General features: G+C 33.7%; 2 protein-coding genes across 2 annotated transcripts in view; both read right to left on the bottom strand.

The window, feature by feature from the left end:
- Positions 1–3,122: 3,122 nt before the first annotated feature.
- LOC138324314 (uncharacterized) lies at positions 3,123–11,151 on the bottom strand. The gene is made up of 4 exons (XM_069269391.1): positions 11,080–11,151; positions 6,491–6,723; positions 5,747–5,922; positions 3,123–3,424 (listed from the first exon to the last, which is right to left on the bottom strand). The coding sequence occupies exons 2-4, from the start codon at positions 6,664–6,666 to the stop codon at positions 3,123–3,125; spliced, it is 654 nt and encodes a 217-aa protein (XP_069125492.1). The 5' UTR covers positions 6,667–6,723; positions 11,080–11,151.
- Positions 11,152–20,530: 9,379 nt separating this feature from the next.
- Positions 20,531–22,141, bottom strand: part of LOC138324313 (uncharacterized) — an 89,304-nt gene continuing 87,693 nt past the window's right edge. Inside the window, 1 exon segment of the mRNA XM_069269390.1 lies at positions 20,531–22,074. Coding sequence (XP_069125491.1) covers positions 21,947–22,074 — 128 coding nt within the window. The 3' untranslated portion in view covers positions 20,531–21,946.

Genomic DNA, 22,141 nt, shown 5'->3' with positions numbered 1-22,141 from the left:
TATCATACACTGATAGGTGTACATTGTGAAGTCACTATCCATACAACCGTTAGTTAATATCATACACTGATAGGTGTACATTGTGAAGTCACTTTCCATACAACCGTTAGTTAATATCATACACTGATAGGTGTACATTGTGAAGTCACTTTCCATACAACCGTTAGTTAATATCATACACTGATAGGTGTACATTGTGAAGTCACTATCCATACAACCGTTAGTTAATATCATACACTGATAGGTGTACATTGTGAAGTCACTTTCCATACAACCGTTAGTTAATATCATACACTGATAGGTGTACATTGTGAAGTCACTATCCATACAACCGTTAGTTAATATCATACACTGATAGGTGTACATTGTGAAGTCACTATCCATACAACCGTTAGTTAATATCATACACTGATAGGTGTACATTGTGAAGTCACTATCCATACAACCGTTAGTTAATATCATACACTGATAGGTGTACATTGTGAAGTCACTATCCATACAACCGTTAGTTAATATCATACACTGATAGGTGTACATTGTGAAGTCACTATCCATACAACCGTTAGTTAATATCATACACTGATAGGTGTACATTGTGAAGTCACTATCCATACAACCGTTAGTTAATATCATACACTGATAGGTGTACATTGTGAAGTCACTATACACGTTAGTTATACAACCACTATCCATAGTTAATATCATACACTGATAGGTGTACATTGTGAAGTCACTATCCATACAACCGTTAGTTAATATCATACACTGATAGGTGTACATTGTGAAGTCACTATCCATACAACCGTTAGTTAATATCATACACTGATAGGTGTACATTGTGAAGTCACTTTCCATACAACCGTTAGTTAATATCATACACTGATAGGTGTACATTGTGAAGTCACTATCCATACAACCGTTAGTTAATATCATACACTGATAGGTGTACATTGTGAAGTCACTATCCATACAACCGTTAGTTAATATCATACACTGATAGGTGTACATTGTGAAGTCACTATCCATACAACCGTTAGTTAATATCATACACTGATAGGTGTACATTGTGAAGTCACTTAAACTTTAATCACTATCCATACAACCGTTAGTTAATATCATACACTGATAGGTGTACATTGTGAAGTCACTTTCCATACAACCGTTAGTTAATATCATACACTGATAGGTGTACATTGTGAAGTCACTATCCATACAACCGTTAGTTAATATCATACACTGATAGGTGTACATTGTGAAGTCACTATCCATACAACCGTTAGTTAATATCATACACTGATAGGTGTACATTGTGAAGTCACTATCCATACAACCGTTAGTTAATATCATACACTGATAGGTGTACATTGTGAAGTCACTTTCCATACAACCGTTAGTTAATATCATACACTGATAGGTGTACATTGTGAAGTCACTATCCATACAACCGTTAGTTAATATCATACACTGATAGGTGTACATTGTGAAGTCACTTTCCATACAACCGTTAGTTAATATCATACACTGATAGGTGTACATTGTGAAGTCACTTTCCATACAACCGTTAGTTAATATCATACACTGATAGGTGTACATTGTGAAGTCACTTTCCATACAACCGTTAGTTAATATCATACACTGATAGGTGTACATTGTGAAGTCACTTCCATACAACCGTTAGTTAATATCATACACTGATAGGTGTACATTGTGAAGTCACTATCCATACAACCGTTAGTTAATATCATACACTGATAGGTGTACATTGTGAAGTCACTATCCATACAACCGTTAGTTAATATCATACACTGATAGGTGTACATTGTGAAGTCACTATCCATACAACCGTTAGTTAATATCATACACTGATAGGTGTACATTGTGAAGTCACTATCCATACAACCGTTAGTTAATATCATACACTGATAGGTGTACATTGTGAAGTCACTTCCATACAACCGTTAGTTAATATCATACACTGATAGGTGTACATTGTGAAGTCACTATCCATACAACCGTTAGTTAATATCATACACTGATAGGTGTACATTGTGAAGTCACTTTCCATACAACCGTTAGTTAATATCATACACTGATAGGTGTACATTGTGAAGTCACTATCCATACAACCGTTAGTTAATATCATACACTGATAGGTGTACATTGTGAAGTCACTATCCATACAACCGTTAGTTAATATCATACACTGATAGGTGTACATTGTGAAGTCACTATCCATACAACCGTTAGTTAATATCATACACTGATAGGTGTACATTGTGAAGTCACTTTCCATACAACCGTTAGTTAATATCATACACTGATAGGTGTACATTGTGAAGTCACTATCCATACAACCGTTAGTTAATATCATACACTGATAGGTGTACATTGTGAAGTCACTATCCATACAACCGTTAGTTAATATCATACACTGATAGGTGTACATTGTGAAGTCACTATCCATACAACCGTTAGTTAATATCATACACTGATAGGTGTACATTGTGAAGTCACTATCCATACAACCGTTAGTTAATATCATACACTGATAGGTGTACATTGTGAAGTCACTATCCATACAACCGTTAGTTAATATCATACACTGATAGGTGTACATTGTGAAGTCACTATCCATACAACCGTTAGTTAATATCATACACTGATAGGTGTACATTGTGAAGTCACTATCCATACAACCGTTAGTTAATATCATACACTGATAGGTGTACATTGTGAAGTCACTTTCCATACAACCGTTAGTTAATATCATACACTGATAGGTGTACATTGTGAAGTCACTTTCCATACAACCGTTAGTTAATATCATACACTGATAGGTGTACATTGTGAAGTCACTTCCATACAACCGTTAGTTAATATCATACACTGATAGGTGTACATTGTGAAGTCACTTTCCATACAACCGTTAGTTAATATCATACACTGATAGGTGTACATTGTGAAGTCACTTTCCATACAACCGCTAGTTAATATCATACACTGATAGGTGTACATTGTGAAGTCACTTTCCATACAACCGTTAGTTGATATCATACACTGATAGGTGTACATTGTGAAGTCACTATCCATACAACCGTTAGTTAATATCATACACTGATACACTACCTGAAGGGTGATTCGGCACTAAATCGCGCCGCGAGCGACGAGCGACAATCGAGCGAACTCGCCCGGAACTCGCTGCGGATCCGCGCAAGCGAGATCGCTCCCGCGGCGGTCCCGCTCCGCAAGCGATTTAATGCTCGCTCCAGCAGCGATCCCGCTGGCAGCGAGATCATCAGCTCCGGTAGCGATCCCGCTCCGGCAGCGAGATTATCCGCTCCGGCAGCGATCCCGCTCTGACAGCGATATGATCTGCTTCGGTAGCGATATGATACACTTCGGCATCGATTTGCCATCAAGCGATCTGTTGGTAGATATTGACATCGTTTTCAGCTTTGACAAACATGCCGCGATGATTACTTAGCATGACACAATCTAAAACTAAAGGGACGAGTATAGTTAGCTAACGAACTAACCTTCTTCAACTTGCTCATCGGAAACTATGAAGAAATTGTTTTAAAATAGAATGCTGTGTTAACACGTGCTTTGTGAATCAATCCTATTCAGTATTTAATAAAATATACTATTGATAATATATACAGTATATGTCCATGTGTTGTCTTTCCAAAATTTGACACTAATTCAAGATTTGATATATACTGATCTATTATTAGAATGTGTCGTATTGTTTCGTCGTTTTTATCAAAATACTCCGTTTTTGGCATGATGACATAATAATGGTTGTGAAGACAAATTCAAACAATATGCATATGGCCTGTAATTCAAATGTCTTTAACTAACTGGTATTCTTTACCATCTGAATGATGTTTTTTACGATATTGCCTCTTTTAGTTTATACTCAGAATATATACAGTAGATATTTTTAACCAATTCAAATTAATGTCAGATAATTCCTCTCAAAATCCTTATTTACTTTTACCATGCAACGTTATAGAATGCTTTGCTTCATGTAATTACATGTATATTTATTATGTAAATTAATTGTCTAAGTACGCCATCATTAGCTGGACATACCTAACGTTTGATGAAAATATTATTTGTATGAAGTGTTTTATACGATGCAAATTGTTTGACACTAAGATAAAAATAAAACAATTGACTGGATGTTGTTACTTATTACTCGATATCTTCACTGTGCAATATATATTTATCTGGAAAGACCTGAAATCGACCAGCGGGGAAACAAAATACGATGAATATGCCTGTTCAATGTAAAAATACCAACTTCGCATATTCCAGCCCACAAACGGTTTTATTGTGTAACGTTTCTGTTATACATGAAAAACTTGTTCACAATACTATTAAATATAACGAAATGTGAACCACATTGCCAGACCACGGCCCATTTTATTTTATTACTCGTGCATGGAGCCTTCGCTGGTAGATCACCTCAGGACATAGTCCGCTAAACCTGCCTATATTATAAGGCTTTTTTAATTAATTTTATATATTAGGCAAAAAAAAAAAAAAAAAAGCCTAATAATATAGGTAGGTTTAGCGGACTACTCAGGACACAGGCCATAGTTGGGAATTTAATAATATAAATACGTAATTACCAACACATATCTCAATAAGTACTTGTAAAAGATATATATTTCGTTCTTTTCCGTGTATATCTGCCTTTAAAGGAATGCTATAAACCACTGTGTTACACTTATAATGCAGATCTTCGCAATGTACATGTTTACGTAAACGTATGGCTGACGAGATCTCGAAAATTAAAATGGTGAAATCGTTCAGTTTTAATGCTGTAGAGTTTATTTTTTAATGTCAGTCGCTTTTATTCCATGGACTGCTAGTGAAGTCTCAAATTGAAGTGATATTACTTTAAAATAATTTGAATGCATGTTAGATAGACTCCATTTAGATTTATGAATACAGATCGTAATACTGTAAATGCCGACCAGGACACATTGCGCACGGCTTCGAAAATCCTAAAATACTAAAAGTTTGTTTAAAAATACGATAAAAAGTAACTATAAACTGACTCATTTGTATGTCATGAGCTAAAATCCAAAATTTCTGACGAACAAATTATCTAGAATACGTAATTTTGTGACTCTAAAAAAGGGCGAAATTCGAGATCTCGGCAGTACTGTACGTAATGGCTGCCGTGCGCTTGGGGTGATCTACAAAAGCAAACTTTAATTTGGTGACAATCACACATCTTAAGGTGTTTTACAAAGTAAGACTAAGAAAACAGTGATCGCTTATTAAAGTTTCAGTACTATATTTGCGGAACTTGGAATTTAATTTGTAATTTCAAGCTGATATTTGCAATATTCTGTCAATGTTTACACATAATGGCGACCGTGTTTTTCCTCGTGGCGGCCGAAAATGGAGTATAAACATCGTAAAATATATGAATACCATATATCTATATCTGTATATTATTGTTACAAATTTTTTTTACACCTTTTGAAATTAAGATAAAGTAACAATTCTCGGATGGTCGTACTATTTATTACAATAAAATGTAAACAAAAATCGAAGCGGCTGTGTTCCCACCATGTTAATGTGTACAGATATACAGAGTTGTACCTTTGAGCGCCCGGATGTACCTTTGTGTGACGTCATCGCCATCTTTTCTGAAATCTCCTATTACAAACACATATGATAATGATATAATTGTGAAAGATCCTTCAATATAAAACAGAAGTATTACCCTTCTTATCATCACTGACATCTGGATTACCAAAGGGAACCAGATTCTCCAGTAATTCTTCAAGTCTGTTGGCATCATCATACCGCCGTCTACACCTCAGGTCGAGGGCGTAACTAAGGATGTGGACACGTTCATCTTCAACAGGGTTAGTCTGGTTAGAGATCTGCCGCTGCCATCTATAACAACATTTCAATATCAGTATCATATCCACATCTATTTTACACTTCTCAGAAAAACATGTACAGCCAATGCAAATGATCATGTTGGTCCAACTGATAGCTGAAACAATAGGTAGACCAATGGAACATCTTTTTATTTAATGGTTATCTCTTTACCCAAGTACAACATTATATAATTAGTAGTTACGGAGATAACTTTTTTATTTAATAAAATCATTACCCCCACGTACTACCAATCAATTGAAGGCAAGAGAACCAACACCAGCATATAGGTGTTCAGCTAGATGGGTTTTACAGTAGAGATTCTCATAATGTAGTTCATATCTCTGGTAAAAAGACGATCCTCAACATCCATGGCAGTTAAATTTTTCATTATGAAAAGAAATTTTCGTCATGTTTCAACTGCTGAGTGGCCATCCCCAGCATGACTTACAAAATGAGGATCCTTTATCTATAATTTTACCAATCAATGTAGTATATAATCATAGTTAAAGATCAATATCATTCAGGACTTTGTACTTTTGCCTTCCTGAATTCTAATAAAGCATCTGTAGTTCTCACATACCTTATTGGTCCAACCAAATAAGCAAATATTGTTTCATATGCCTTTTTCTTGAGTTGTTTCTGTATGGCAGCTTTAGAAAGCGGTGGCTGTTTGAGGAATGCCCTCTTTCGATCATTGGTATAAAATACACACAGCTGTTTGACCAAGTCAGTTACACTGTCTTGAACAATCGACATCGCCACTTCACATGCTAGTCTGAAATGTGATAATCATCTTATCCCAGGCTGTGGCATCTGGAATACAAATAATCAAGTATTTGACTATACATCCGATATAATTACTACAGAAGTAAATACAAGTAAATACTATCACTACCATTTGCATTTGTGATTTGGCATGCAAATTCATTTTCTTTTGAAGTTAAAAGTTAACAATTGACATCATTGTCTGTAAATAAATGGTCATAACTTCTTTAAGTTACCACCAATCAAAATGTTATATTATCAGCACACTTTTTCTGGACTACTGATAGAAATTGTCAAATCTTTTTAGGTCTTATCTTTATACAATTTTCCATAGTGTAATTTTGGAGAAACTGCATGTGTCCAAATATTTTAGTGAAAACAATTTTTATATCAACATTATATATCACACTCCCTCCTTCATCTGGGACCTAACCCAGCCAAGCAACATGTACACCTGTCAAAATAGGAAGGACATTACGGTTATTGATTTTATATATAAAGGAATTACTTGGTTTTTTTATGTGAACATTTGTGTCCACAACCTTATTCCAGGTATGATTGTTGTCTGTTATGTGATGATGGTCGTATATGATTCTAGAGTTTTGATTGGTCAGTGTTTATGGTCATTGTCTTTATGTGGTTTTATGGGTAGCTGGTGGGAGGTCGTCTGATAGAGCATGCATACCTGATACCTCTTCATATAGACGTCAATCGTTAGCTGATATCAGCTAATTCTGGCACGTTTTGTGTTGAAAACTCACTGAAATCCTGTTGCACAGAATAAAATTTAGGATAAAACTTAAAGGGTACTTTGCACCAATGCTTATTCAAGCAATTTTTAATAAATTTAAAGTTGGGGCTTCAACTACAGAATTTGGAAAGGAGTTCCACAGATCCACCACTCGCCGACTAAAGATCCCTTGTGTTACCGAGGTCCTACTCTGTTTCTTATATAGTTTCCTCTAGTTCTAGTGAGTGACTGTGTGAATAACTTGTTCTTATCTAATTTTGACAGGTTGTTTAATATTTTATACACTTCAACAACATCGTTTCGTTTTCTTCTATACTCTAATGTAGGTAGTCCTTCATTTTTGTAACGGTCACATAGAGGATGATTTGACCCCAACGTTATTAGGGCCTGAGTGGTTAGCCTTGATCTTCATGATGTGCGCGCGTTTCCTTATTCACATGTAACAGTTTGGGCTACAGGATCGAATCATAGACGTCTCGGCACTTGGAGACCTCGGCACTTTGATATTCGGCACTTGGTAATCTCGGCACTTTTATTTTCGGCATTTGGAATGTTCGGCACTTTTAGAAATATTTACTTTCCTTCCTATAGTTTTCTCCGAATTTATGAAACTGTTTGTGTCAGATGCACAGCAGTGACGACCGATTAAAGTTGTTAAAAAGTTGTTATATTTATATTTCAGTCATGATACAATAATTGTGGAACAAACATATTTCTAATTTATTAGCATTTAAACGTTTTAATATATTATTGATATTTTACTTATATATAATATTTAATGCATTTTGAATATTTTTCGATCGAATTTCACGATTCGTTTTTCAAGAATTTTCCATAAATTCCGTGGTAATATAAGTGCCCTTTCATATGTGAATAGACGATCAAAATACAGTGTAACAGAACTTTGACGTCAATATCAAGTTCCGCTGGCGATAAAAATGCATATAACATAAATATCTCTTGAATAAGGCCACTGAAAATAAACATTCAATTATTATGGAATCTGCTAATATTATTTCTACGATCACAAGTCAATTTGGTTAAAAAACGAACCAGTTAAAATCAACTAAAATATGTTAAAATGCATGAAATATAGTAAAATGTTGGGAAATTTGATTTTACAATTAAAACCAAATGTAAAGAATTGATTTCAACCGTGTTAAAGGCTTAATTTACTTAACTTTTCAGGTTTTGTTTTTGTGTTTTTGTTTTTTTTGTTATCACAAACATTTAACAAACACAAGAAAATTACCATGCTCTCTAGATCTCTGTATAAAATGTTGACTAAAGCCAGGTAAGTTGTTACTGAGACCAACTGTGAAGTTTTGAAAAAAAAAAACAATAAATAAACGTCGATTGATTGATTTTACAACATCTTTTGACTAAGTTGTATCAATACACGGTCTGGACAAGAAAACAGTGCAATGAATAAAGTATGTGTCAGATTTTTTTCGTACTGAATCTTGCTCTGTTTTCATTCTCGGCTATTTTGTGCTGATAGGTTTGTCTTGGATTAAACTTGAATTTTACCTACAAATTTCTAATTGATCATTTGCTTACTCTTCTGATAATCATGCTTTTTACTTGAGTCAGAGATTTAAATTTCTGCTAGAGTATAATTTTCCAGTGTCATATGCCGCATTTAATCGCTGTTCCAACGATTGTTACTTTTAGTAATTTGGTCAATTCAACATCGTAATATATTACCGGTAATTCACATGTACAGTTACCTAATAATTTATTTATAACTGAAAATACTGGATACAACATATTGAAGATATAGACGGTTGTACAACCTTATTTAAATATGATTTTCTTTCCCTGTAACAAATTTTATTGTAAACTAATAATTGGAAATTTTGTAACGAAAAAATTCCATTTAGGTTATTTAACAATGATTTGTTGCGGCAGAACTGATAAGAAGACATGAACGTGCATCGGACAGTGACATATCTCAATTTCGCAAGCAAGATTTTACAACAATCTAATTATAGTTCGATGTTCATTATTTACTCCGTTCATATGGAGTATACATCAAATTTAAGTAGATGGTATTTATTTCTGGTTACCGGTATGCCAAAATACAAGGACAGTCCAACGTAAATGAACATGATTGCAAAATATGACTAAAGATCTCTTTATAGCAACATATTGCATATCATATGCTTCCTTTTGGTTACAGAAATAAATCTGAGCGTATTTCGTCTGGAGCACAGATTCAGTAACCAATATAAGGAACATGCCTCGTCAATCAGTTGGTAATTATAATTGACTGACACGTGAACATCGAGGCTAGTAGCCAATGATATGGTAGGGGCGGGGCCTCTGTAGTCGCTTGCTTGTCAATTATACCCGGTCACGGCGACTGTCTCGCAAAAGCCATACTTCAGTGAAAGATTTATTACATAAAATTGCACGTGTCCGTGTCAAATACACTGCGCTTTAATCTTGTTGTTGGTATAAGCATGATAAACTTATAACGATACGATGATCAATATGCTGCAAATATTCCAGTTATGAATAGTCTACTCTATTTATTTTAAAAACGCTAAAATTAAGAAATTGAAGCATTTTGCATTCTCTTACGGGATCGCGATTTAGACAATATTTTTTTAGTTACTACACACTTCAAAAGTCTGTCGACAGCATAATACTCTCCATGCATCTTTTACCATTAAACACTGGCAGCTAGTTTATAAAGATGTTATTGCCGTAATTATTGTATGATATGAGAGACAACTGACGATCTTTATATAAACAAAAAACGCAGTGAATTATGAACAGAGAAAACTTAACTACATTATTATTGTACCAGTCTGCGGTACGTATGTGTTTATGAAACAACGTTGCTTAGAATAAAAAAAAAATAAGAATTATTCAATAATCTTGTACATGTATTTACATATATTTGTGTAACTCAAAATAAAAGTGCCGCAAATTGTAATCAATCTTATTTTTTTTCAATTTATGTTCGTATTCTGTCAACATGTATAACTACAGAAGCATACACATAAGAAGGGGAATTTTATATATCCAGGACTTTTAGTGAAACTTTATATACTAATTATGTATACTGTTGACAAAATGTCAAACCGACAAGTGCCGAGATATCTGACAAAAGTGCCGAGGAGATCTCGGAAAAGTGCTGAAGTGACTCCAACCCCAAGTGCCGAGGTCTTCAAGTGCCGAGATGTCCTGATACCACAGAAACTATACCTTTTGTGGGGTATCTGTAAAGATACTAGCTACTGTGGTAGCGGAAAAGATATCACCTTCTGACTGACTGAAAAGTCACCCAGAAGTTGATATCTTTTCCGCTACAACAGTAGCTATAAAGATACCAATCGTGGTTCCTTTTACCTCATCTCAAGGGTCGACTCGTGTTCCTTATATATTCCAGATCACCCTGTTTATACCTATATCTAGATATATATCGTCAGAAACATAAAATTCGGACAATGTCTATATATTGGTTCACCATCGGTAGGCTACTGTACAGTAGCCTGTGTTGAATATTATTTCGGAAATGCCTATCAAAACGAACGATCTGACTCATCTTAAGCTTAAATACATGTGAAAACAATGCAGTGATTTCAAAATAATTTTGCTTTTCTTTTTCACACAAAAGTAACCAAATAACAATGTAAACTCACCGTATTTTAACAAGCACACACAAATCATCCCGCGGTAAGTAAACAGGAATTGAATATCGTACTACTAAAATTCAAGCTGATATTTAAAAAATATCCGGTTCCAGTTTATTGTAAATATACTTTTCACTTTCCATCATAAAAATTAAAAAAAAAATCTTTACTAAAATATTTTGATAGCGATAAAAATTTGCAGATGCAATTCTTAAATAAACTTGAATGTAAAGTTAAAGTAATACATGCAGTACCATGACCGATACCGTATACCAAGCAGGGGAGATAATTAGAGTGCTCCCATTATAAAATACAATGTACATATTTCCTAAACCCAAAAGTCTACATATTTTTAACATAATTAAATTTTATACAAAATATTTGTTATTTTAGAAATCCTCCAATTTCATAACGATTATTCATACATTCATAATTTTTAAAACATTATTGTAAAAAGCAATTAATTATAATTCAGGAAAAAATGTAATACCTAACAAATATTTTGGTGGAGGTGATTTCGTGTACGCCGTCCCCGATACCGTACCCGATCCCCGTACCAGGAATTATGTTTATTACATATTACTCGACAATAAAACAAGCTACGATAATAATTATGATACGGTTAGATTTGGAATCCAATTTTACATCACTGTGTCAAATTTTCTTTATTTTTCTCATAATTGCAAATATTCGTTTTTCAAGAGGTGATTTCTTGTACGCCGCAATCAACCGTGAAATTTCATTAATTTTGATGCATACTAGCTATTTAAAGGCTTTTTATAATATTTGTTGTATTCTTGTAATCAATTATGCATATATGATTGATATTGCAAAGGAATTTTAAAGATTTCAGTTGATACATATGCAAAATCTTGCCTTTATCATGTATCACGGCGATGGCGTACAAGCAGTCTCAAGATCCCCGAACCCGTACCACGGGAGCTAACTCTAATTTGATTGTAGAACTTTTAGCCATATACACTGTATACCTAACCTATGTATATATGTTTCCAGACTCAACGACGAGGACGTGGTTCTACTATGAGTCCATTTTTATTTTATTTTTTATGTTATATTGTCCTACTTATTTTGAATGGTCTATTCAATAACTAACTTATTACAATCTTAAGTTATTTGACGTTTATGTATAAATATTTTACAATATTGCCACTGTTTCTGTATCTGTAACAAAGTGATAGGTTAATCCTTAATTGTTTTATTTATTTTATTACGAGCTGTTTTGCTTTACTAAGAGTATGATTGTTGTGTTGTTGTATAAATGACGTAGAGACACTGGTAAATTGTATAACTGTATTCAATTGGCATGGTAAACAAAACACGTTAGTACACAGCAGCCATCTTGGCAGGTAACCCCGAAGCGAGGCTTCGCTATAGTCTGTATCAATAAAGCGCTTATAGTATAACTATAGTCCGTTTCATATAATGTAGCTCTAGTACATATATCTATGTATAACTCTACAATGATTAGGTACATTTGCTACATTTCCAAATAAAGCTATCCCTAGAAAAATGCAAGTTGGAATCGTCAGAAACGCATCTATTGTGGAACCATCCGTTACAACCTGCATCACACGTAACCATATCGTCGAAAACATTAGAGAGATGACAACCATTTGCCTCACAATCCATGAAGATGTCGAAGACTAAATTTGGAATTTGTTTTTTCTTTCTGGATTTAATGTGTTTCTTAGGAAATTTTAAGAAAACCCCTTCTGAAATGCAATTAACTAGATGTTGTCTCATACAGTCTGTATCATAATTTGCTTCTTGTAACCCATTATAACCGTTAAAGCAGTATTCAACTAAGTTTGCAATAGCGAAAACCCCACAATCTACCCCATTAGTTTGTTGCTGGATATTTGGAACAATAGTTTTAACTGATTTCCTATCTTCCCCATACGCTAATGAAATCTGCATTTCTAGTGAAGCTGGCAAATGACCCTTTTGTTTTACATTACCTACTAAACTATCAAGTAAATAAATATCCCCATCGTCGTTCTCTTTTACTGAAACTACCCAATGATCCTCACCTGTATGATGAATTTGTGCTGCTGGCAATATGTTCGGTTTCATTTTTAAAGCGTAATCCCACCTATTGTTTTTTAACACTGGAACATAACCTGTATCCTGCATTCCGCCTATACTTGGAAATTGTTTTTGTAATAAATCTTGAACATAGCACATTGTGTTTCCGCACAGTTTTTTATCCATAAAAATATCACTTTTCTCTTTAAAACTTATGGTACTTTTACCGTTATCCATCCAGATACGTTTTGTTTCGGTTACTGCTGGTTTAATTAGTGTTGGCCTATCGTCAGAAAGATCTAACATTAACTCGCTAACCTTAACCTTGTGTCTTTTTGGTAATAATAACCTACTTCTTTTTTTTATTGCTACTACCTACAGGTTGACCACTGACATCTTGTTTAATTTGTATATCAATTTCACTATCTTGTACTCCCAACGATGTTTCTTTGAAGCGTAAATACTTATCTAATTATAATATAAAATTACCCAAGCTGATGATGCGACCAAGAACGACGGTCCGTAATTGTTAATAGTGTTAACATGTGTGAATTTCACCTCTATGGCTTGACCACATCATCGTCATTAACAAACTGTTCGCACTGTTCGCACTGTTTTTCCAGTCTTGATGATAGCTTCAAGCTAATGACTGTCCTAAATAAATGTTCATTATTCACTTTCTGGTTTGCGCATGCAAAGAGAGAGTTGTTAAAATTAATAAAATGATAAAAAAGTCTATCCTTTGTAGTCCGTTCATTTCCTTCCTATTACGTTTATATTTATATGGCATACAAATCCATTCCTTAGAAAACCTCATATTCAGGTCAGATCTTTTTTTTTTTTTTTTTTTGTAATTGTTTATTTTTCAAGGCATTTATACATACATGTAGTATAAAAACAAAAAGCAATCATTTGTCATCAATCATCATTATTATCATCATTATCATCATCATCATTATCAGCATCTTATCATCATCATCATTATCATTGTCAATACTAATATGTTATCATTATCATCATCATCATCATTATCAGCACCTGATCATTATCCTCATGAACATCATTATCATTAATAATCATAAGTATTACCATCAAAATCAACATCATCCTTATCGTCATATCATCAACCATCATCATCATTATTGCCTTTCATAAACGTACACATACACCGTTATACACACTCTTATACACACCTTAACACACTTTCACTCACACATACACACAGTCTCTCACCTTCATTCACACACAAGTCACACTCAGATACACACGAGCATACACATGGAGAAACAAGAAAAAAAATTTACAAAAAGAAATGGAATACTGTATATGGAGATACAAAGCAAGAGAAGTTTAGAAAGGGGAGGGGAGAGGAGGTAGGGAGATTCAATCATTGTAGTTTTAATATACTCTAGAGAAAGGAAATTGTATTTAAATATTTTGACTGGAAATTTATATCTTAATTCGGCACTGAAAGGGTCAAAGAAAAACTTAAAACAGTCTGTTAATAGTAATATGGTTATTGTGTTGATATAGATATATGTATAAGTACGTATACATGTACATGCATGTAATGTGTATGTAAATATGTATATATATACTTGGTATATATAATAAATTAATTAATAAAATTAAATTGAAAAATGTGTGTACATAAGGAAAAAAAAATGTATTTAAAGTTCTAATAATGGTTTCCATTTCCTTAAATTAATTTCAAACAATTGTTTTTTCCCTTGATTGTTGTTATTGTTTAAAAATTTCAGAGCTGATAAGTGCTCCTTTATAGTATTAATAAGGGCATTTAGGTTTAAAGATTTATTTAAGCATCTAGTCTTATAAATGTAGTGTTTTATTATAATGATTATTTCGTTATCAATTGGATTAGTATTTGGTGATAGAATTCCGAATAGGTGAGATTCTTTGTTTGTAGAAAAAGGAATAAATAGAATGTCCATTAGAGTTTCAAGTTCCTGTAATAAGCTCTGAACCTCTATACATTCCCATAGACAATGGACTATCGTTTCTGTTGCGTTGTTACAAAATGTACATAAAGGGCTTGTAGCTAGCTTGGCTTTGAATAGGAAATTATTTGTGACTAATATATGGTGGATTATTCTAAGTTGGAACCACTGTAGCTTTGTACTGTGGGAGACTAAAAAAGGAATTCTGTATATTTTTTTCCATTTATCTGTGTCATAGTTAAATTGCTGTCCCCACTTCGTTATTCCAGTTGGTACAGTGGCTGGTGTAATAAGACATTTGTAAAAATCTTTTGAGCCTTTTCTATTTCTGAAAAAAATTTCAAAAAGCAGGGGAATAGATGGTTGAACTGTTCGCTGAAATGGTAACAACGAGTTTGATATCTCAAGGAACCGTCGGATAGCTGATAACAGTCCATTATAATGGAGAAAATTTGTGTTAATGTTATATATGTTCTGAAACTCATCAAGAGAATAAAATGTGAGATTACTGGGGTCTTTAATTAGGTCATTAAATGTAAATATGCCAGCATTAAACCAATTTTTGTAAAAAATGACTTTTTTGCCAATTAATAGGTCTCTGTTGTACCATAAAGGGGTTCTCAATATTGAGTTTTGATCGAACAATTTCTTCTTAAACATTTTGGAATCATTCATTTTCACCCAAGCTCGAAAAACATCTTTCCAGAAATTTGTTTGAACAGTTAGATATACAAATAGAAATAAAACCAGTTCCACAATTCTGTAATTTTTTCAGATCTACCATCGAGTTCAGTAATGCGGTCCATTTTCCTGATGAATTAAGTAGCCTCCGTACCCAGCTAAGTTTCAACGATTCTATAAAGGCTTGAACATCAATCATCTTTAATCCCCCATCTAGATAGTCTTGAATAGAAACATCTTTTTTTATCTTATGAGGTTTGTCGTTCCAGAGAAAGCTAAAAATAGTAGAGTTAAGTTGGACAATACATTTTTCGGATGGGTTTGGCAGGGTGATAAAAAGATAATTAAACTGGGAGATAAGGAGTGATTTAATAATGTTAATTTTTCCAATAGGTGTTAGATTCCGCCTTTTCCATGATGTAATCAGAGCTTTGAGTTTTACTAATTTCTTATCAAAATTCAGCCTAGGTATTTCTGTTAAGTCAACTGAAAAATCAATGCCTAAAAATGTAAACTTATTTCTACCCCATTGTAAATTCGCATCTGGTAAGAAGGTTTCATCACTATATTTTTTACTACCTAGCCAAATAACATGTGTTTTGTCAGCATTAATATTAAGCCCAGATATCTCAGAAAATTTGTTTAATTCACATATAGATTCCTTTAATGAAGTCTCAGAGCCGTCGAGCACCAGCCCAGTATCATCAGCATACTGTAAATTGAGAATATGCGTGTTTTCTATTGCAATACCCTTAATATCTCTATTGGTTCTAAGTTTTGCTGCAAGAACTTCAACACAAAGAATAAAAATGTAAGAAGCGATTGGATCGCCTTGACGACAACCGCGTTGGATGGAGATTGGGGCGGAAATATTACCACCTTGATTTATAGAGGAACTTACATTGCTGTGTAATATTTTTATCCATGCTTTTATGTCATTCCCAAAATTAAAATAGTTCAAGACCTTCTCAATATAAATCCATGATACAGAATCAAAGGCTTTTTCAAAATCAATTGATAGTAACATCCCTGGAATATTTTTATCTTCAGCATAATGCATCACATCATATAAAGTACGGATATTTTCCCCAATGTAACGGTCTTATAAAAAAGCCTGTTTGGTCATTACTTATTAACTTATCTAAAACTGATCTAATTCTTTGAGAAATTACTCCAGAAGCTATTTTATATGTGATATTTAGAAGGGATATGGGTCTCCAATTTTTAATTAGATTACGTGGTTTATTTCCCTTAGGGATACATGTAATAATGCCCTGTCGTTGGGTTATGGAAAGCTGCCCAACTGAGAATCCAAAATTTATAGATCTGATTAAAAATTGCTGAAGATTTTTCCAAAAATACTTGAAAAATTCTGCCGTAAAACCATCGGAACCAGGACTTTTATTGTTTTTCATTTTTTTAAGTACATTACCTGCTTCTGCTAGTGTTATAAGACCTTCTATACTATTAGCTTCAGATTCAACTAATTTAGGAACATTACAACCTCGAAGATATTCATCAAGATTAATATTTGTAACTTCTCTGAAGCTGTACAAATCTTTATAAAATGTGTGTATTTCTTTTAAAATTTCTTCGTGGTCCGTTATAATAGTATCATGTTTTTGAAGATTTGGAATCAGATCTTTTCTTTTGTAAGAATTAGCAAGATAACCCTACAAAATCCTCACATCACTATATAATGATATAGTCGTAATTCGTAAATCAAGATTAGCGAGGTAACCCCAATAAATCTCTAGAAGTTCTTTTGTTCTTGTTATAGACTATGTTGATCCAGTTGTAGTTGACTAATAACAATTAGGATTGAATTTCAGCTCCAGGTTCTTCCAGTGATCATTCAAACTGCTTTTGAAACTATTTAAGACTTTTGATTCCACCACTTTGTTAGGTAATGTATTCCAATCATGCACCACTCTATTGGAAAAACAATTTTTTCTACAATTCAAATGGCATCTTTTTTTCCTAAGCTTGTAACTGTTTCCTCTGGTTCCAGTTCGATCTTCCACATAAAACATATCATTTTTATCGACTCTGTCAATGTCCTTTATAATTCGATATGTTTGTACCATATCATTCCTCTTTCGCCGATATTGTAATGTTGGTATTCCTAAACTTCTGAGCCGTTCACTGTAGGTCAAATTTTTCATGGTCTTGACAAGTTTTGTTGCCCTGCGTTGCACGTTTTCAATCCGAATAATATCCTTTTTATATATTGGGTTCCAAACACAGCTCGAATATTCCACATGAGGCCTAATGAGTGATTTGTACAGGATTGTGAACATGTCCTTATCTAAATAGTCAAAACTTCTTCGGATGATACCAATCAATCTATTAGCTTTGGATATACTCTCAGATATAAGTTGATTTGCCAAGTTTCTGACCACAATGTTAGTCTATCTAAATCCGTTTGAATATCTCTTTGCCCATCCAGGTTAGCTGGTCCAATTAGCTTGGCATCATCTGCAAATAATTTAACTATCGAATTAACTTGTTCAGGTAAGTCATTGATGAAGATAAGGAATAGAACAGGTCCTAAAACACTCCCTTGAGGAATACCACTTTTTACTTCTTTCCAGCTTGAATAATTTCCATGCACAGTTACTCTTTGTTTTCTTCCTATTAGAAAATGACTAATCCATTTGAGTACTTTTCCTTTTATTCCGTAGCTTTCTAATTTCGACAACAATATTTGATGAGGTACTGTATCAAATGCTTTTCTAAAATCGAGGTAAACTATATCCACAGGGTTTCCTTCATCTAATAATTTTGTGACTATTTCTACAACCTCTAGTAACTGTGTCGTAGTTGAAATCTGACATATTTGGGGACCAAAAAGGGCACAAAACATACACAAGAACATGGAGATAATCGGTAAATGCATGTGGCAATGAGACAAGTTTTCTTTTTTCTTCTTGACCGTCACTCACTTCGACTTGTCACTTGAACTCTTGCATTGCATGGTTCTACATCCACCATTGAGTAGTAAATGTTGCAGTAAAACCTTCCATACTTGTGTAAATGGAGCGGGTCGGTGTGGTTTGTTCAGTGTTACATATACAGTCTCTGTCACTTAGCTGACGGGGCATGCTTTTTTGGCTCAGTCGATTAAGAGCAGAATAAATTTTCACAAAACGTCTAAAAATGGTCTATTGGGACTCTGGTGGGTTCAAATTGATATACACTTAACTAAATGTATTTTCGGCCTCTTGGCCATATCAAAACGTTCAAGATCGATTTCACTTAGCTTTTCTTGTGTTTCTATGTAACTGAAAATGGCCAAGAGGCCAAAAATTTGTGGAAGGGATATTTATACTGTTTAATGCTTAACTAAATGTCAGATCCTGTGAGTTAAGTTCAAGAGAAACTCATTTAAAAAAAAATGATAAATTCTACTACTGGAATGTGGTAATGGCAGTAGTTAAAATAAATCTTTGTGGTTCCAACTTCTAGCAAATGTATGGTTTTGAACCTCTCAAAGCGAACTCTGTGATAGATCGTCTTCGGTTTGACTTGCGAACCTTGGCGTGCATATTGTGGTTTATACCGGTAGTTTTTTTAAATATGACACATATGAATAATAATAATATAACATATTTGGAAGGCATTTCAATCAGCTACAATAATAATATTAGAAAAATTGGGAAACAAAGGCTGCATGGCTTTGAGCAGAAAAAAATCAACCACTACACCGTATATTTGGGGTAAAACACCCGCATTAATAAAAGGCCAATAACGATTTAAAGAGAATACTTAGCTGCTATAGACACTTGTAGTAAACATATAGCATCTGTATGGTTCAATTTGGAAACAGAAATATGTTGTGAAAACTATAAACTTTTTTTCTAATGTACATACGATAAAAGGATCAGTTTTGATTACTGAAATACCTTTCTTTATGCCATTTTTGTGTCATGTATAATTAGTATGCTAAGGTCAGAAAGGACTCACTGTGTATGCTTTGTAAAATCAAACAAACGCTGACCTGCTATAGACACTAGTTATGTCAGGATATCATTATGTTCCAAACCTGGTGAATTTTTTTCAAGAAAGTTTACATAGATTTTTTCACACATTTTTTTTAAATATACAAGCTACGTAATAATTTATAAGTTAACAATAATATATTAGGTCGACCATGACGCATACAGACTTTTGATCAATTTAGTAATGTACACCTACATACACAAGCATACAAATAGTCACCAGTGTGGATACGTTAAGGATCACCTCTTTTAATTAACCGGTATGACATATAACTTACTCGATAATCCAGAGGTACCAATCACTTACGATCTCTACACCCTTGAACTATTTCATAGTAAAACTGGAGGCAACAGAACAGGTAACTGAGTCCTTTAAAGTACATCAAAAGAGCTGTATAAGGATACACTGTGTGGCTTTGATCTCAGACGTCACTCTCTCTGTACTCTTCAAAGGAAATCTTTGCTGGCCTGTGATTGGTCAAATGTTTTCCGCTGAGCTGCCTTCAATTTTACTATGAGATAGTCCAGGGGTGTAGAGATTGTAAGTGATCGGAACCCATTAAGTATTGAGGATGGACATATAAAGGTTATTGCCCAGACTTTGGAAATCAATATCCCCACAGACTGACAGAAGGAGTAGCATTTTACAGCAAAATTCCCCATTCAGACTTCACTCCTTTTTAAATGATATCATTTGACATATTAAACAGACAACATATGATGGCGAATGAAGCACAATGACTATGGGTCATCATAAAAGTAACAAACAACAAATCAAAATATAAAATTTTATTTCCATTGTGAAGTGTTTTTCCTGTATCATGTTCCATAACAGCATAAGAACAAAAATAACATGCCCTAGACACTAAATGTCATTAATGAAAGTTCCAGAAAAAATGCATGGCCAAAATTTAAAATGCCATTTACAATCTACCATAACTGTCATATAATGTTCTGGTCATGGATTATGCATGGAGTTGTCAAACTCTTATGACACATGCAAAGAATTGACCGCTTATCACATAGTAGTTTTACCCCATTTAAATTGGGATAATTAACTCATTACCTATAATATTATTTGCATCACTTCAGCTATGTGTCATAAGTTTATCCCCTAGCTATCATGTTAGATATATCATGTTAGCTTTGTGTCTTAGTATATTCTGTATTCTGTCAACTATGTGTCTTAAGTTTATACCCTATCATGTTAACTGTGTGTCTTAAGTTTATCCCGAATCATATGTTAGCTATATCATGTTAACTTTATGTCCTAGTATATTCTGTATTCTGTCAACTATGTGTCTTAAGTTTATACCCTATCATGTTAACTATGTGTCTTAAGTTTATCCCATATCTTGTTAACTATGTGTCTTAAGTTTATCCCGTATCATGTTATCTATGTGTCTTAAGTTTATCTCCTATCATGTTATCTATGTGTCTTAAGTTTATCTCCTATCATGTTAACTATGTGTCTTAAGTTGATACCCTATCATGTTTAATATGTGTCTTAAGTTTATCCCATATCATGTTAAGTATGTGTCTTAAGTTTATACCCTATCATGTTAACTATGTGTCTTAAGTTTGTTTATACCCTTTCATGTTAAAACTATGTGTCTTAAGTTTATCCCCTATCATGTTAACTATGTGTCTTAAGTTTATCCCGTATCATGTTAACTATGTGTCTTAAGTTTATCACCTATCATGTTAACTATGTGTCTTAAGTTTATACCCTATCATGTTAACTATGTGTCTTAAGTTTATCCTCTCTCTTGTTAACTATGTGTCTTAAGTTTATCCCCTATCATGTTAACTATGTGTCTTAAGTTTGTTTATACCCTTTCATGTTAACTATGTGTCTTAAGTTTATACCCTATCATGTTAACTATGTGTCTTAAGTTTGTTTATACCCTTTCATGTTAACTATGTGTCTTAAGTTTATCCCCTATCATGTCAACTATGTGTCTTAAGTTTATCCCGTATCATGTTAACTATGTGTCTTAATAAGTTTATCACCATCATGTTAACTATGTGTCTTAAGTTTATACCCTATCAGGTTAACTATGTGTCTTAAGTTTATACCCTTTCATGTTAACTATGTGTCTTCAGTTTATCCCCTACCATGTTAACTATGTGTCTAAAGTTTATCCCCTATCAAGTTTACTATGTGTCTTAAGTTGATACCCTATCATGTTAACTATGTGTCTTAAGTTTATCCCGTATCCATGGCAGGAAGTGTTTGATATGTGTATAAACTCCTGGGGCGTTGGCCTGACCACATCCGGCTCCCCAAGACGTGGCTCCATACAAGGTGTAGACTCCTGTTGACAAAAATATTGACAAATCAAGGCATATTGAGATATAAAACTATGACTTATTGTCCCAAAA

The sequence above is a fragment of the Argopecten irradians genome, chromosome 5 (genome assembly GCF_041381155.1).
Source record: "Argopecten irradians isolate NY chromosome 5, Ai_NY, whole genome shotgun sequence".
Lineage (NCBI taxonomy): Eukaryota > Metazoa > Mollusca > Bivalvia > Pectinida > Pectinidae > Argopecten > Argopecten irradians.
Note: the sequence above shows the minus strand (reverse complement) of the source record. Positions and strands in the feature narration are given on the sequence as shown.

What these genes read in the sequence shown, in the direction of transcription:
- LOC138324314 (XM_069269391.1), bottom strand. Translation starts at nt 6,666, where the DNA reads ATGTCGATTGTTCAAGACAGTGTAACTGACTTGGTCAAACAGCTGTGT. An exon ending in TATTTGGTTGGACCAATAAG is followed by an intron (nt 5,923 to 6,490) that starts GTATGTGAGAAC and finishes ATGTTGTTATAG; the next exon opens with ATGGCAGCGGCAGATCTCTA. An exon ending in TGTCAGTGATGATAAGAAGG is followed by an intron (nt 3,425 to 5,746) that starts GTAATACTTCTG and finishes ATCTACCAACAG; the next exon opens with ATCGCTTGATGGCAAATCGA.